The 15055-nt window shown below is 47.8% G+C and overlaps 1 protein-coding gene across 2 annotated transcripts in view; it reads left to right on the top strand.

Annotated features, from left to right (window-relative positions):
• RANBP10 (RAN binding protein 10) overlaps positions 1–9847 on the top strand; it is a 54214-nt gene extending 44367 nt beyond the window's left edge. The window contains exons 10-14 of one of the 2 annotated variants that reach the window (XM_060787824.2): positions 1139–1334; positions 3862–3986; positions 6575–6717; positions 7588–7699; positions 9289–9847. In XM_060787824.2, the coding sequence (XP_060643807.2) occupies positions 1139–1334; positions 3862–3986; positions 6575–6717; positions 7588–7699; positions 9289–9419 (707 nt within the window). In that variant the 3' untranslated portion in view covers positions 9420–9847. Of the gene's footprint in view, positions 1–1138; positions 1335–3861; positions 3987–6571; positions 6718–7587; positions 7700–9288 lie in introns of both variants that reach the window. The other variant, XM_060787823.2, reaches the window with a different exon arrangement.
• Positions 9848–15055: the final 5208 nt, after the last annotated feature.

The raw sequence follows: 15055 nt of genomic DNA, 5'->3' as shown, positions 1-15055 counted from the left end.
TACACAGCTTGTGAGTTTGGTATTTGGTTAAATGTCCTTTGACCAGTATCTGGCCACTTGGAGTGCCTCTGGTGTTGCTGCAAGAAAGTCCCCCATCGTGCATGTGGCAGGGCCCAGGCCGCACTGCAGCAGGTGGTCAGTGGTTTGCTCTTCTCCACACTCGCATGCCGAGGATTCCACTTTGTGGCCCCATTTCCTAAGGTTGGCTCTGCATCTCGTGGTGCCAGAGCGCAGTCTGTTCAGCGCCTTCCAAGTCGCCCAGTCCTCTGTGTGCCCAGGGGGGAGTCTCTCATCTGATATCAGCCATTGGTTGAGGTGCTGGGTTTGGGCCTGCCACTTTTGGACTCTCGCTTGCTGAGGTGTTCCAGCGAGTGTCTCTGTAGATCTTAGAAAACTATTTCTTGATTTAAGTCGTCGGCGTGCTGGCTGATACCCAAACAGGGGATGAGCTGGAGATGTCTTTGCCTTGGTCCTTTCACTATTGGCTGCTCCTTCCCGGTGGATGTCAGGTGGTGCAATACCGGCTAAGCAGTGTAATTTCTCCAGTGGTGTGGGGCGCAGACACCCCGTGATAATGCGGCATGACTCATTAAGAGCCACATCCACTGTTTTAGCGTGGTGAGATGTGTTCCACTCTGGGCATGCATACTCAGCAGCAGAGTAGCACAGCGCAAGGGCAGATGTCTTCACTGTATCTGGTTGTGATCCCCAGGTTGTGCCAGTCAGCTTTCGTATGATATTGTTTCTAGCGCCCACTTTTTGCTTGATGTCCAGGCAGTGCTTCTTGTAGGTCAGAGCACGGTCCAGGGTGACTCCCAGGTATTTGGGTGCACTGCAATGGTCCAGTGGGATTCCTTCCCAGGTGATCTTCAGAGCTCGGGATGCTTCTCTGTTCTTGAGGAAAGCAGTACGTACGGCATACGATGTGACCCGGAAGGATGTGCCTTGTTCCAGCAGACTCACTCTCTTTCTTGCCTCAGCTGTGTTTCCATTCACCGTTCTGTGTTGGTTGAGCATGCAGAGCCCTCACTGGGCCATTTCTGGGGTTTCTCTTTGGACCCCGGGCACAACGTAAAGATCCTTGTAAGGAGAGAAGAGAGGAGAGCCTCTGCCTTGACCCTTTTCCTTCTGTTTCCAGGAGCAGAGAGCCCCAGCTGTAGTAATGGAGTTGCGTCCATAAAAAGCAAACAGAGCCACAGTAAATACCCTGCACTGAGTTCATCGTCATCCTCCTCTTCCTCATCGTCGCCTTCGTCAGTGAACTATTCAGAGTCCAACTCCACAGATTCCACCAAGTCGCAGCAGCACAGCAGCACCAGCAACCAGGAAACCAGGTAGAACCCAAGGAAGGACGCGGCTTGCTCCTCTAGGCAAACAGTCTCATGGCCGGCTGGTTAACCAGTTTGGAAACTGTTGCTACATTGTGCGTCTTAATGCCAAGGTGTGTGCTTACGTCAGAAGGGGGTCCTCCAGGTGTGTTGGACTAGAAATCCTGCCAGCAAGATTATAAGAACTCTCAACACATCTGGAATGTGTCTGTTTAGAGAAGCTGCTGCAGTAAATTGCAGGGCACCATCTGTCAGAAATATTAAATGTTAACTAGGTATTTTTGATTACAAAAATGTGACTCAAGCACTGCAAGGGCTAAATGGATGCCATGACTAAGTAAAAGCTGTAGTTCTTTATAAGCAGGTGTGCCTGTAGCTTAGTAGCCTTCAGTCTGAGAGAGCCCTCAGTATGAGAATGCGTCATTGTTAGTTTGCCTCAGTGGGAGAAAGGTGTCAGTCTGAAACAGCCCTCAGTATGAGAAGGCCTCAGTGTTAGTTTGCCTCAGTGGGAGAAAGGTGTCAGTCTGAGAGAGCCCTCAGTATGAGGAGGCCTCAGGGTTAGTTTGCCTCACTGGGAGAAAGGTGTCAGTCTGAGAGAGTCCTCAGTATGAGGAGGCCTCAGGGTTAGTTTGCCTAAAGTGGGAGAAAGGTGTCCGTCTGAGAGAGCCCTCAGTATGAGGCCTCAGGGTTAGTTTGCCTCAGTGGGAGAAAGGTGTCAGTCTGAGAGAGCCCTCAGTATGAGAAGGCCTCAGGGTTAGTTTGCCTAAAGTGGGAGAAAGGTGTCAGTCTGAGAGAGCCCTCAGTATGAGGAGGCCTCAGGGTTAGTTTGCCTAAAGTGGGAGACAGGTGTCAGTCTGAGAGAGCCCTCAGTATGAGGAGGCCTCAGGGTTAGTTTGCCTCAGTGGGAAAAAGGTGTCAGTCTGAGAGAGCCCTCAGTATGAGAAGGCCTCAGGGTTAGTTTGCCTAAAGTGGGAGAAAGGTGTCAGTCTGAGAGAGCCCTCAGTATGAGGAGGCCTCAGGGTTAGTTTGCCTCAGTGGGAGAAAGGTGTCAGTCTGAGAGAGCCCTCAGTATGAGAAGGCCTCAGGGTTAGTTTGCCTAAAGTGGGAGAAAGGTGTCAGTCTGAGAGAGCCCTCAGTATGAGGAGGCCTCAGGGTTAGTTTGCCTCAGTGGGAGAAAGGTGTCAGTCTGAGAGAGCCCTCAGTATGAGGAGGCCTCAGGGTTAGTTTGCCTCAGTGGGAGAAAGGTGTCAGTCTGAGAGAGCCCTCAGTATGAGAAGGCCTCAGGGTTAGTTTGCCTAAAGTGGGAGAAAGGTGTCAGTCTGAGAGAGCCCTCAGTATGAGGAGGCCTCAGGGTTAGTTTGCCTCAGTGGGAGAAAGGTGTCAGTCTGAGAGAGTCCTCAGTATGAGGAGGCCTCAGGGTTAGTTTATCTAAAGTGGGAGAAAGGTGTCAGTCTGAGAGAGCCCTCAGTGTGAAAAGGTCTCAGGGTTAGTTTGCCTAAAGTGGGAGAAAGGTGTCAGTCTGAGAGAGCCCTCAGTATGAGGAGGCCTCAGGGTTAGTTTGCCTCAGTGGGAAAAAGGTGTCAGTCTGAGAGAGCCCTCAGTATGAGGAGGCCTCAGGGTTAGTTTGCCTAAAGTGGGAGAAAGGTGTCAGTCTGAGAGAGCCCTCAGTATGAGAAGGTCTCAGGGTTAGTTTGCCTAAAGTGGGAGACAGGTGTCAGTCTGAGAGAGCCCTCAGTATGAGAAGGCCTCAGTTCGCATCAGTGTGTGAGATGGCCTCAGTGAGAGAAAGGCCTCTGTGAGGTAGGTCTCAGTATGAGAAGGCCTGGTGTGAGAAGTTTCAGTGAGAGGAAGCCCCAGGTTGAAGGCCTTGTGTGTAAAGCTCATGCATGGAGCTCCAGCGTGCAGCTACTGTGTGAAGCTCCTGTATAAGTTTGGTGTGAGAAGAGGCTCCATGAGAGCAAAGCTGTTTATCTGCATAAGAAAGAAGCCCAGCGTGGAAACAAAGAAGCAAGTATAAAGGACTTTATTTGTGTTGTGGAAACCTTGTTCTTGTAAATAGTGCAACTATATTATTTTGCTGCAAAGAAATGCTTCCTGTGGGAGAGATCACATTGGTCTGTGTCTTTGTTCAGCTACTGATGCTGGGTCACGCTGCTGCTGCTGCTGCTCTAGATTACTCTGCTGTACATTTATGAGGGAGGGTCTTTTGTTAATAAGCCCACTCACTCAACACAATCAGCAAACACAATCCCTGCCAATTTAATGGTATTCAGGAGAAATGTTATTTTTTACTACAAAAGTCTATCCAGAATGCAGGATTATCCAGCAGAGTGTTTCAGTCATTGGCTGCGGTGGTCTTACCAGTCCACTGTGTATTTCCTGGAGTATTCCAGGACCTCACTCCCTCTGAGGATGCTTGCCATAGATGCAGGCGAAACGTCAGGAGAAATGCCGCTAGAACATGGCCCTATAGCCTGAAAAAACCCACAAGAACCTAGTGATTCCAGTGTTTTCTTTTTCCCCCTGAATGCAGTGACAGTGAGATGGAGATGGAGGCAGAGCACTACCCCAATGGAGTCTTGGAAAATTCTGCTACAAGGATCATGAATGGCACTTACAAGCATGAAGAGATCCTTCAGACAGATGATTCCAGCATGGGTAGGGTGCATGCACTTTCCCCCTTTTTAGAAAACAGTAGAGTGTGTGTGTGTGCGTGTGTATGAAGAGCAGTGGTTCTCAACCTTTCTGATGCCGCGACCCCTTAATACAGTTCAATATGTTGTGCTGACCCCCAACCATGAAATTATTTTCGTTGCTACTTCATAACTGCAATTTTGTTACTGTTAGGAATCATCATATAAATAACTGATATGGAAGATGTATTTTAATTCAGTGGATCAAACTTGGCACAAATACCCGATACGCCCACATTTGAATCAGATCTAATTTGCCAAATAGTCACTGTTGAATGTTTTTATGTTGAATGTTCTTGTATAAAAATATTATATATTTTGTGGAGTGGGGGGGGGGCACTGATTTTGTCATTTGGGAGTTGTAGTTGCTGAGATTTGTAGTTCACCTCCAATCAAAGAGCATTCTGAACTCCACCAGGAATGGAACTGAACCAAATTTGGCACACAGAACTCTCATGCCCAACAGAAAATATTGGAAGGGTTTGGTGGGCATTGACCTTGAGTTTTGGAGTTGTAGTTCACCTACATCCAGAGCACACTGTGGACTCAAACAATAATAGATCTGGACCAAACTTCACACGAATACTCAATATGCCCAAATGTGAACACTGGTGGAGTTTGGGGAAATTAAAGCTCTGTATTTGGGAGTTGTAGTTGCTGAGATTTATAGTTCACCTACAATCAAAGAGTCCCTTGAACCCCACCAACGATAGAATTGGTCCAAACTTCCAACACAGAACCCCCATGACCAACAGAATGTACTGGAGGGATTTGGGATGAATTGACAGTGATTTAGGGGAGATGTAGTTCACCTTCCACCTTTCTGATGGGTCTTTGGCGACCCCTCTGACACCCCCTCGCGACCACCCCCAGGGATCCTAACCCCCAGGTTGAGAAACGCTGGTGTAGAGAGAGAAAATGAGGTAATGACCGTTCCTGCTTTGTGTGGCTTCTGAGTTATTGGTCAGCCTGGCACCTTTCTAGGACCTCACACAGAACATTCCGGAGTTGGGCTGCGTTTGGAGGGAGCTGGTTTTCCAAGGCCCAGCTTAGGCAGGCATGCCTCTTGGTGTCCTTGGCTCCTTTCCTTCTGCTCAGGAGTGTTTCCTGGCGACATATATCCTGATCCGGAGTGAGCAATGGCGAGGGGTTTGGTAGCACCTTGACCACCTCCATAACCTCTGGGGTGCATCATTTTAGAACTTGTAAAAGTACCTTTTACTAAAACTGGGCAAATCTTTGGACCCCAAGTCATGTTAGTGGGCATTCTATAATCAGCAAGATTATTTTCTAAGTAGTGTAAGTGACTGCAATGGCCAGTTTGGGTTCTGATCTGGCCTAAGGCTGTGTCTGTTTTTCACATCAACCAGGATGTCGTTCTTCCAGCTTTCTGTCTAACACAGGTGCGAAATGCAAAAGCTCTCAAAGACTGATCCAGAAAGTCATGTAGATCTCAACAAATAAGTGCTGTTAGAGCTTGAGGCTGATTTTAAGGGCAGAAGAGGAGGCTTGCATCATAAAGTACACAAGAAGTGATATTTAGCAAACTTTTGATCAAGGAGATGTAGACTGGATGTTGGTGCGGCTGGAGCCCGGGGTTATTTTATTTATTTCTCGTGTCAGGGCAGCCAGTCAATTATATTACATTTCTAACAGAACAAAGCAAACAAACAGAGAAAATACAAAATGTGTGGGTCTGTTAGTTGATTAAATGTCCTTTGACCAGTCTCTGGCCACTTGAGTGCCTCTGGTGTTGCTGCAAGAAGGTCCTCCATTGTGCATCATGTGGCAGGGCTCAGGGTGCATGGCAGCAGGTGGTCAGTGGTTTGCTCTTCTCCGCACTCGCATGTCGTGGATTCCACTTTGTAGCCCCATTTCTTGAGGTTGGCTCTGCATCTCGTGGTGCCAGAGTGCAGTCTGTTCAGCGCCTTCCAAGTTACCCAGTCCTCTGTGTGCCCAGGGGGAGTCTCTCATTGGGTATCAGCCATTAGTTGAGGTTCTGGGTTTGAGCCTGCCACTTTTGGACTCTCGCTTGCTGAGGTGTTCCAGCGAGTGTCTCTGTAGATCTTAGAAAACTATTTCTAGATTTAAGTCGTTGATGTGCCGGCTGATACCCAAACAAGGGATGAGCTGGCGATGTCTCTGCCTTGGTCCTTTCACTATTGGCTGCTTCTTCCTAGCGGATGTCAGGTGGTGCAATACCGGCTAAGCAGTGTAATTTCTCCAGGGGTGTGGGGCGCAGACACTCCATGTCTCATGAAGAGCCACATCCACTGTTTTAGTGTGGTGAGATGTGTTCCACACTGGGCATGCACACTCAGCAGCAGAGTAGCATAGCGCAAGGGCAGATGTCTTCACTGAGCCAGGGGTGGAAATTCTGAAGTCAAAACGAGCTTTGGGTCATGCTTTTGGTGACGGGTCTGTGATGGGGCTGCCGTTGTCGTTGGCTCCACTGGAACATCTTTTATGGAAAGGTGGAGATCGAAGGGGGGGGGGGGACATTGATTTCCTCCGTCCGCCTCCACTTCCAAGATCTTTCCTCTGTTCTAGAAGACGGCTGTCCTCAGAGGCAGCTCTGCGGAGGGAACCACGCTGCCACCGAGCGGATGATCCAGTTTGGGCGAGAGCTGCAGAGCCTGAGCGAACAGCTGTGCCGGGAATATGGGAAGAACACAACACATAAAAAAATGCTACAGGTGCGTTTCTCCAGAATAATGGCGGCTGCTGCTGCTGCCTTTCGTTACCAGATTGTCTAGGCTACCTGGCAGCATTTTTAATCTAGCACCATATGTACTCAAAACAAGAGAGGGAAGCATTACGACACATTTATTTGTTTATTTATTTATTTATTATTCAAACTTGTATGCTGCCACTCCCCTGGGACTCGGAGCGGCTTACAAGAACAAGCTAAAATCGAATGTAATTTAAAAACAATTTAAAAACAACAATATCAGAGATCAAAGGCCTGTCGAAACAGATATGTCTTACATGCCCTGCGGAACGTTGATAAGTCCCGCAAGGCACGGACTTCAGGTGGCAGAGTATTCCAGAGCGATGGTGCCACTGCTGTAAAGGCTCTGCGTCTGGTTGCTGTTAGTCGCAAGGTCTTGACACTGGACATTTCCAACAGATCTTGGTCCTCAGAACGGAGGGATCTCTGGGGTTGGGAGGGGGTGAGGCGGTCCCTCAGGTACATCGGCCCCAGACCATGCAAGGCCTTAGTGGTCTGTGATTCTAGGAGCCATAGGGAGGAGGGAGCAGGCTTCCTTTCTGCTGCCCCGGAGACTAGGACGCAAGGGTTCAAAGTACAAGAAAGGAGATTCCGCCTGAACATGAGGAAGGACTTCCTGGCTGTGAGAAGGGCTGTTCAGCAGTGGAACTCTCTGCCTCGGAGTGTGGTGGAGGCTGGGTGGCCATCTGTCAGGGGTGCTTTGAATGCGATTGTCCTGCTTCTTGGCAGAATGGGGTTGGACCAGGTGGCCCGCCAGGTCTCTTCCAACTCGAGGATTCTCGGATTCTCTCTGTGTGTAGTGAAGGGCTGTTGGAACCTCTCTCCTCTCCCTCAGGATGCATTCAGCCTGCTTGCCTATTCTGACCCCTGGAACTGTCCGGTTGGTCAGCAGCTGGATCCCATCCAGAGGGAACCTGTGTGTGCTGCACTCAATAGCGCGATTTTGGGTAAGTGCAATTCATGGCAAGCTGCAATTCATGACGTTGCCTTTCTGCTGATACGCGCCTCTTTTACACAGAAGCACTCATTACTGCTCGAGGACACCTGGGGACACATTGGGTACTCTTCTTGACAGAGATCACTCATTACAATAATATTTACGTATGAGTCCCGAAAGGGACTCAGAGCGGCTCACAAGTTATATGTACATACGATATATTATATTATTAGTATATATTATATTATTATATATTACTATATTGTACTATATCACTATACTGTAATATTATTAGTCATATTACATGTATTACCTTATAATATTATCAATATTATATGTGCATACAATATATTATTACCACAGGAAGCCTTAGCATTGAACTATAGTGGAGAGCCTACTGAACTAGCCAGTACCTGCCGCATACCAGTACTGCCATCTGTTGAAGAGTTACAAAGGTCCATTCAATGCTAAGGCTTCCCACCAAAATGGAACTGCAGAGGAGAGCCTACTGAACTAGCCAGTACCTACCACATACGGTGCTTAAGTTGCTTTGACCGACTGTCTGCGCAGGATTCCATACTTCGCACTTTAACAACGCAACTATTCAATGCTAAGGCTTCCTGCCAAAATGGAACTGTAGTGGAGAGCCTACTGAACTAGCCAGTACCTGCCGCATACGGTGCTTAAGTTGCATTGACCGACCGTCTGTGCAGCGTTCTGTACTTCGCACTGTAACAACACAACTGTTCAATGCTAAGGCTTCCCGCCAAAATGGAACTGTAGTGGAGAGCCTACTGAACTAGCCAGTACCTGCCGCATACCTTTACTGCCATCTGTTGAGGAGTTACGAAGGTGGAAGCATTACTTTTTATTCAACCCTCATACATATCAAAGCATTCCTATATAATACACATAAGTCACCCAGGACAGAGACCAAAACAGAAGACGTGAGGCCAGTTTATGCCACGAAGAGCTTGATTAGTTCCTGGGGTCGTGGGGGTGGCTTGTGAGTGATCATTTAATATTGCTATATAAAACCTACAGTCTTACATGTTCCCACCTTAATATCTTTAAACTTACTCGCCCAATGACACACAGTACTCTCATCAACACAATCACCATAAACAGCTTGCATTCTCTGATGAATCTCCCTTGGTGTGACTCCTTCTGCTGTCAAGAATTCAATAACTGAACATTGCTTAAGTCACATTGACCGACCGTCTGTGCAGGGTTCCATACTTCGCACTGTAACAACACAACTGTTCAATGCTAAGGCTTCCCGCCAAAATGGAACTGTAGTGGAGAGCCTACTGAACTAGCCAGTACCTGCCGCATACCTTTACTGCCATCTGTTGAGGAGTTACGAAGGTGGAAGCATTACTTTTTATTCAACCCTCATACATATCAAAGCATTCCTATATAATACACATAAGTCACCCAGGAGAGAGACCAAAACACAAGACGTGAGGCCAGTTTATGCCACGAAGAGCTCGATTAGTTCCTGGGGTCGTGGGGGTGGCCGGAGAGGAAGGGGTGCAAGTGGTCCCAGGTGTTGTAATGTCTCCTCTCTCTCTCTCTCTCTCTCTCTTTACCTTTCAGAGTCTCAGAACCTGCCAAAGCAGCCGCCCTTGCTGCTTGCGCTGGGCCAGGCCTCGGAGTGCTTGCGGCTGATGGCGCGCGTGGGCTTGGGCTCCTGCTCCTTTGCCAGAGTGGACGACTATTTGCACTAGCCCCCCAGTGAAGCAGGATGACCCTTCCTCCTCCTCCTCCTCCTCCTCCACCTCCACTGCCTCGCGTTGCCCCCCCCCCTCCGCCTCCGCACACGCTGCCCAGCCAAGGACACGGGGGGGGGGGGCTGGCCGAAGGGGGGCCCCCCCTCATTGCGCCTTCTTCTCCGCCCCCTCGCCCCCCCCCCCCCCGCCACGGGCCCTGCCACGTCAACGGAGCCGGCCCGGCCTGGCAGCGGCTGCAGCACTCAGTATTTCCACGGGTCCTTCTGACGTGTCGCGCCTTTTGATTTTAGGATTTTTATCTTCTCTATTTTATTTTTATTTTATTTTATTATTTCTCCGACTGAGCCACCAGTATTTATATCTGGAGAGTTTGTGCTGAGCTGGTTTCTACTAATTTAGAGATAAAAGTGTATCTGCGTTGGTGATGGTGTTGCTTTTGCTTCCGTTTTGTTTCTCCATTTCCACCAGAAGGAAGGAAGCTCTCCGCAGACAGACAAGCCCGCCTTCTTGCACACTCTTGTTCTCCTCCGGCACACTCGCCGGACTCATCACCGGAGCCTGACCCTTCCAGTCGGAAGTCTGACGCTGCTTCGGGAGAATGGGACACTTTGGTTTTGTTCTGTGCCGTGTGGTACCAAGCGTGTGTGCGCTTGTGTATGGTGCACACGCTTAGCAGAAGAGTAATTGAAATCAAATGAAGTCTTAGGGTTTTGAGAACGAGAACAAAAACTGTATTGTCGAAGGCTTTCATGGCTGGAATCACTAGGTTCTTGTGGGTTTTTTCGGGCTATATGGCCATGTTCTAGAGGCATTCTCTCCTGACATTTCGCCTGCATCTATGGCAAGCATCCTCAGAGGGAGTGAGGTCTGTTGGAATTAGGACCCTGGCTTTATATGTCTGTGGAATGGCTGGGGTGGGGCAAAGAGCTCTTCCCTGCTGCAGTTAGGTGTGAATGTTTCAGCTGATCACCTTCATTAGCATTTGAAGGCCTGCCTGAGCCTGGGAAAATCTCTTGCTGGGAGGTGTTAATCTGTGCCTGATTGTTTCCTCTCAATTTCAATTTCAACAGAAAGGAAGAGACCATGAAAATTATTATTTTTTATTATTATTATTAACTTTAGTTTGTACCCCGCTAGCATCTCCCGGAGGACTCGATGCGGCTTACACAGGCGAAAGCCTCAAAACACAATACAGTAAAACATAACACGACAATAGAAAACACAGCAAATCAATAGTTAAGCAAGCAACAACGACAATAACAATACATCATGACACTTTAAAACTGGGCCGGCCAGCGCAATGGGGTACAGGGTTAAAAGTGCTAGAGTGGCAGGAGGAGCATAGGAATAAAAATAATACGGTGTGCAGTAATGTTAAATGAACAAAATCTGGCTACCAGTATTAAAAAACTCTAAAATTGCAACAGTAAAACAACAGAGAGGAAACAACCAGGCACAGATTAACACCTCCCAGCAAGAGATTTTCCCAGGCTCAGGCAGGCCTTCAAATGCTAATGAAGGTGATCAGCTGAAACATTCACACCTAACTGCAGCAGGGAAGAGCTCCTTGCCCCACCCCAGCCATTCCACAGATATATAAACCCATTGTCCTAATTCCAACAGACCTCACTACCTCTGAGGATGCTTGCCATAGATGCAGGCGAAACGTCAGGAGAAATGCCTCTAGAACATGGCTCTATAGCCCGAAAAAACCCACAAGAACCTAGAGAACAAAAACTCCTTAGCACCTTGGCCTCATTACAGGGACCGGCCCCCAAATGCTGTGGGGAGACGCTGGAATCTTACCGGGTTGTAGACCTCAGTGGTCAGGCACAAGACCAAGAGACCGCTTGACCAGCACTTCCAAGGTAGAGAGATGAGGGTAGAGCGCAGGAGAGGTGTCAAAGAAGTCCGAGCTGCCTTCTGAGCCCAGGGGGTCTTCTTTCTCTTGGCCGCGTGGGGCTCAGAGCCAGGAGTTGGGGGGCAGCAGTCCCTTTCCTTTCCCTCTTTGGGCTGGAGGCCCTTTCTCAGGGTCTTCATTGACCTCTGACTGCTGACCTCTGACTACCGGGATCACCCTCGGGAATGGCCATGCCCTTGCCAAGCTTTGAGGCTGAGGGAGGCACATGGAAAGCAAGCGGTGGCTCATGCCTTGGCGGGACTGGGGTTGCATCCTCAATTTAAGGCTCTCCAGTCTTTCTGTGGCAACAGAATTAAAAACTAACCTCATTCTTTCATGGCCAGACTCACTGGGTTGCTGTGAGTTTTCCAGGCTCCCTGGCCATGTTCCAGAAGCATTCTCTCCTGACGTTTCACCCACATCTATGGCAGGCATCCTCAGAGGTTGTGAGGTATATTGAGGTATATTGGAAACTAAGCAAGGGACGTTTATATATCTGTGGAATAATATCCAGGGTGGGAGAAAGAACTCTTGTCTCTTGGAGGCAAGTGTGAATGTTCCTCAGAGGTTCTGAGGTTTGTTGGAAGCAAGGCAAGTGGGGTTTATTTATCTGTGGAATTATGTCGAGGGTACTATTTCTGAGGAATAATGTCCAAGAACAATTTTCTCTTTGAGGCAAGTGTGAATGCTGCAATGGATCATCTTGATTAGCATTGAATAGCCTAGCAGCTTCAAAGCTTGGCTGCTTCCTGCCTGGGCGGATCCTTTGTTGGGAGGTGATTAGTTGGCCCTGGTCGTTTCATGTCTGGAATTCCAGACTCACATAGCACATGTGGACAATTAGCACATAGCACATGTGGACTCAACGTATGTCTCATGTGGACAATTTCAACCGGAACAAGGAAACCATGAAAATGAATAAGATCTGTATTGTCAAAGGCTTTCATGGCCGGAATCACTGGGTTGTTGTAGGTTTTTTCGGACTGTATGGCCATGGTCTAGAGGAATTCTCTCCTGACGTTTCGCCTGCAGGCGAAACGTCAGGAGAGAATGCCTCTAGACCATGGCCATACAGCCCGAAAAAACCTACAACAACCCACTGAATAAGATCTGACTACCAGTATTAAAGAAACTCTAAAATCAGGACAGTAAATAAACAAAATCTGGCTACCAGTATTAAAAACTCTAAAATCAGGACAGTAAATAAATAACAACACTCAAAAACGGGAATTCTAGACAGGAAACAATCAGGGCCAGCTAATCACCTCCCAACAAAGGATCTCGCCAAGCAGGAAACAGGCTTTGAAGCTGCAAAGCTATTTAATGCTAATCAAGGCGATCAATTGCAGCATTCACCCTTGCTTCAAACAGACAAGAGTTCTTTCTCCCACCCTGGACATTATTCCACAGATATACGTATAAACCCCACTAGCCTTGTTTCCAAGAATCAATCACTCCCTGTAGCTCTACTACTACCGGGTCCTTTCCTGTAACCCTTTTGGCCACAAATTAGTCTCCTGAATCTCCCACTAGAGAAATCAGTCCTTTCTGTAACTCTAACGGTCACAGACTCTTCCCTGTTTCTCCCACTAGAGAAATCAGTCCTTTCTGCAACTCTAATGGTCACAGACTAGTTCCCTGAATCTCCCACCAGAGATTTCAGTCTTCTCTGCAACTCTAACGGTCACAGACTCTTCCCTGTTTCTCCCACTAGAGAAATCAGTCCTTTCTGTAACTCCAATGGTCACAGACTATTTCCCTGAATCTCCCACCAGAGATTTCAGTCTTCCCTGTAACTCTAATGGTCACAGACACTTCCCTGTTTCTCCCACTAGAGAAATCAGTCCTTTCTGCAACTCTAATGGTCACAGACTAATTCCCTGAATCTCCCACCAGAGATTTCAGTCTTCTCTGTAACTCTAACGGTCACAGACTCTTCCCTGTTTCTCCCACTAGAGAAATCAGTCCTTTCTGTAACTCTAATGATCACAGACTAATTCCCTGAATCTCCCACCAGAGATTTCAGTCTTCTCTGTAACTCTAGCGGTCACAGACTCTTCCCTGTTTCTCCCACTAGAGAAATCAGTCCTTTCTGTAACTCTAACGGTCACAGACTGCCTATTTCAAACAGATGTGCAGTTAGGTGACAGTTGGCTCCACCCCCCCAAGGCTATGGCAACTCAGCTCAAGCCAAACCAGCCACCATCTCTAACAAAATATAATCCTCCATACTTACCATTTATTAACTACTGTTTAAACTACACATAACCATAGGAATAAAAATACACATCGTCACACACAGATAAACCCCACTAGCCGTGTTTCCAGCCAATTTCACAACCTCTGAGGATGCCTCTGCCATAGATGCATGCGTGAGAGAGAGAATGCTTCTGGAACATGGCCAGACAGCCTGGGAAACTCACAGCAACTCAGTAACCTCATTTAATTGACTAGTAACAAAAATGTGACCTCAAGGATATAAACTCGTTTTTGTTTTTTTTCTAATGGGCAGTTTTTACCCCCAGGAGTAGCTTTTATTTACCATTGCTGGGATGTTCTGCAGGAATGACCAGTCAAGTCTCGAGAGGCGTTCTGGCGAGCAAGCCCTCCCTCTGCTGAATGTACGTACGCAGGGATGTGCATGCGCCAGCCTCCATTTTGGGACAGCGTGATGTACTCAAAACTCCTTTATCCAAAATTTGGATAGATCAATGAAACTTCATCATCTTTGGGCAGCTTGTGCATTTCAACATCTTGCGGGACTTTTAAAATGCCTTTCCCGAGAGGAAAATGAAAATTCTTTAAACTCCACAGGTTGAGACATTTATATAAAGTATTCTTTCAGACTGCCTAACACTTTTCCAACTTTTTTTTTCTGTGTGCCAGGAGCGACTTGAGAAACTGCAAGTCGCTTCTAGTGTGAGAGAACTGGCTGTCTGCAGGGACGTTGCCCGGATGTTTGACGTTTTACCGTCTTTGTGGGAGGCTTCTTTCATGTCCTTGCATGGGGAGCTGGAGCTGACAGAGGGAGCTCTCCCCGGATTCGAACTGCTAATATCTCGGTCAGCAGTCCTGCCGGCACATGGGTTGAACCCATTGCACCACCAGGATCTCCTTTGTTTTTGAATGACAAATAGTGACCTATAGACAAATGAAGGTATTTGATGGGAAGGGGACCTTTGAGTTGGAGACTGCAAATACGAGGGTTGAATGAAAAGTAATGCCTCCACCTTTGTAACTCCTCAACAGATGGCAGTACTGATATGCGGCAGGTACTGGCTTGTTCAGTAGACTCTCCTCTACAGTTCTATTTTGGTGGGAAGCCTTAGCATTGAACAGTTGTGTTGTTAAAATGAAAAGTAATGCCTCCACCTTCATAACTCTTCAACAGATGGCAGTACTGATATGCCGCAGGTACTGGCTTGTTCAGTAGACTCTCCTCTACAGTTCTATTTTGGTGGGAAGCCCTAGATTGAACAGTTGTGTTGTTAAAGTGTGAAGTACGGAACCCTGCGCAGAGGGTCGTTCAATGCGACTTAAGCAGCGTGCAGTCATTGAATTCTTGACAGCAGAAAGTGTCACCTCAACATCTTTAAACTTACTCGCCCAACGACGCACAGTCCTCACATCAACACAATCCCCATAAACAGCTTGCATTCTCTGATGAATCTCCTTTGGGGTGACACCTTTTGCTGTCAAGAATTGAATGACTGCATGTGGCTTAAATCGCGTT

Source organism: Anolis sagrei, chromosome 8 (assembly GCF_037176765.1).
Source record: "Anolis sagrei isolate rAnoSag1 chromosome 8, rAnoSag1.mat, whole genome shotgun sequence".
Taxonomy (NCBI): domain Eukaryota; kingdom Metazoa; phylum Chordata; class Lepidosauria; order Squamata; family Dactyloidae; genus Anolis; species Anolis sagrei.
The sequence above is the reverse complement of the archived record's forward strand: the minus strand, read 5'-3'. Positions and strand labels throughout refer to the sequence as shown.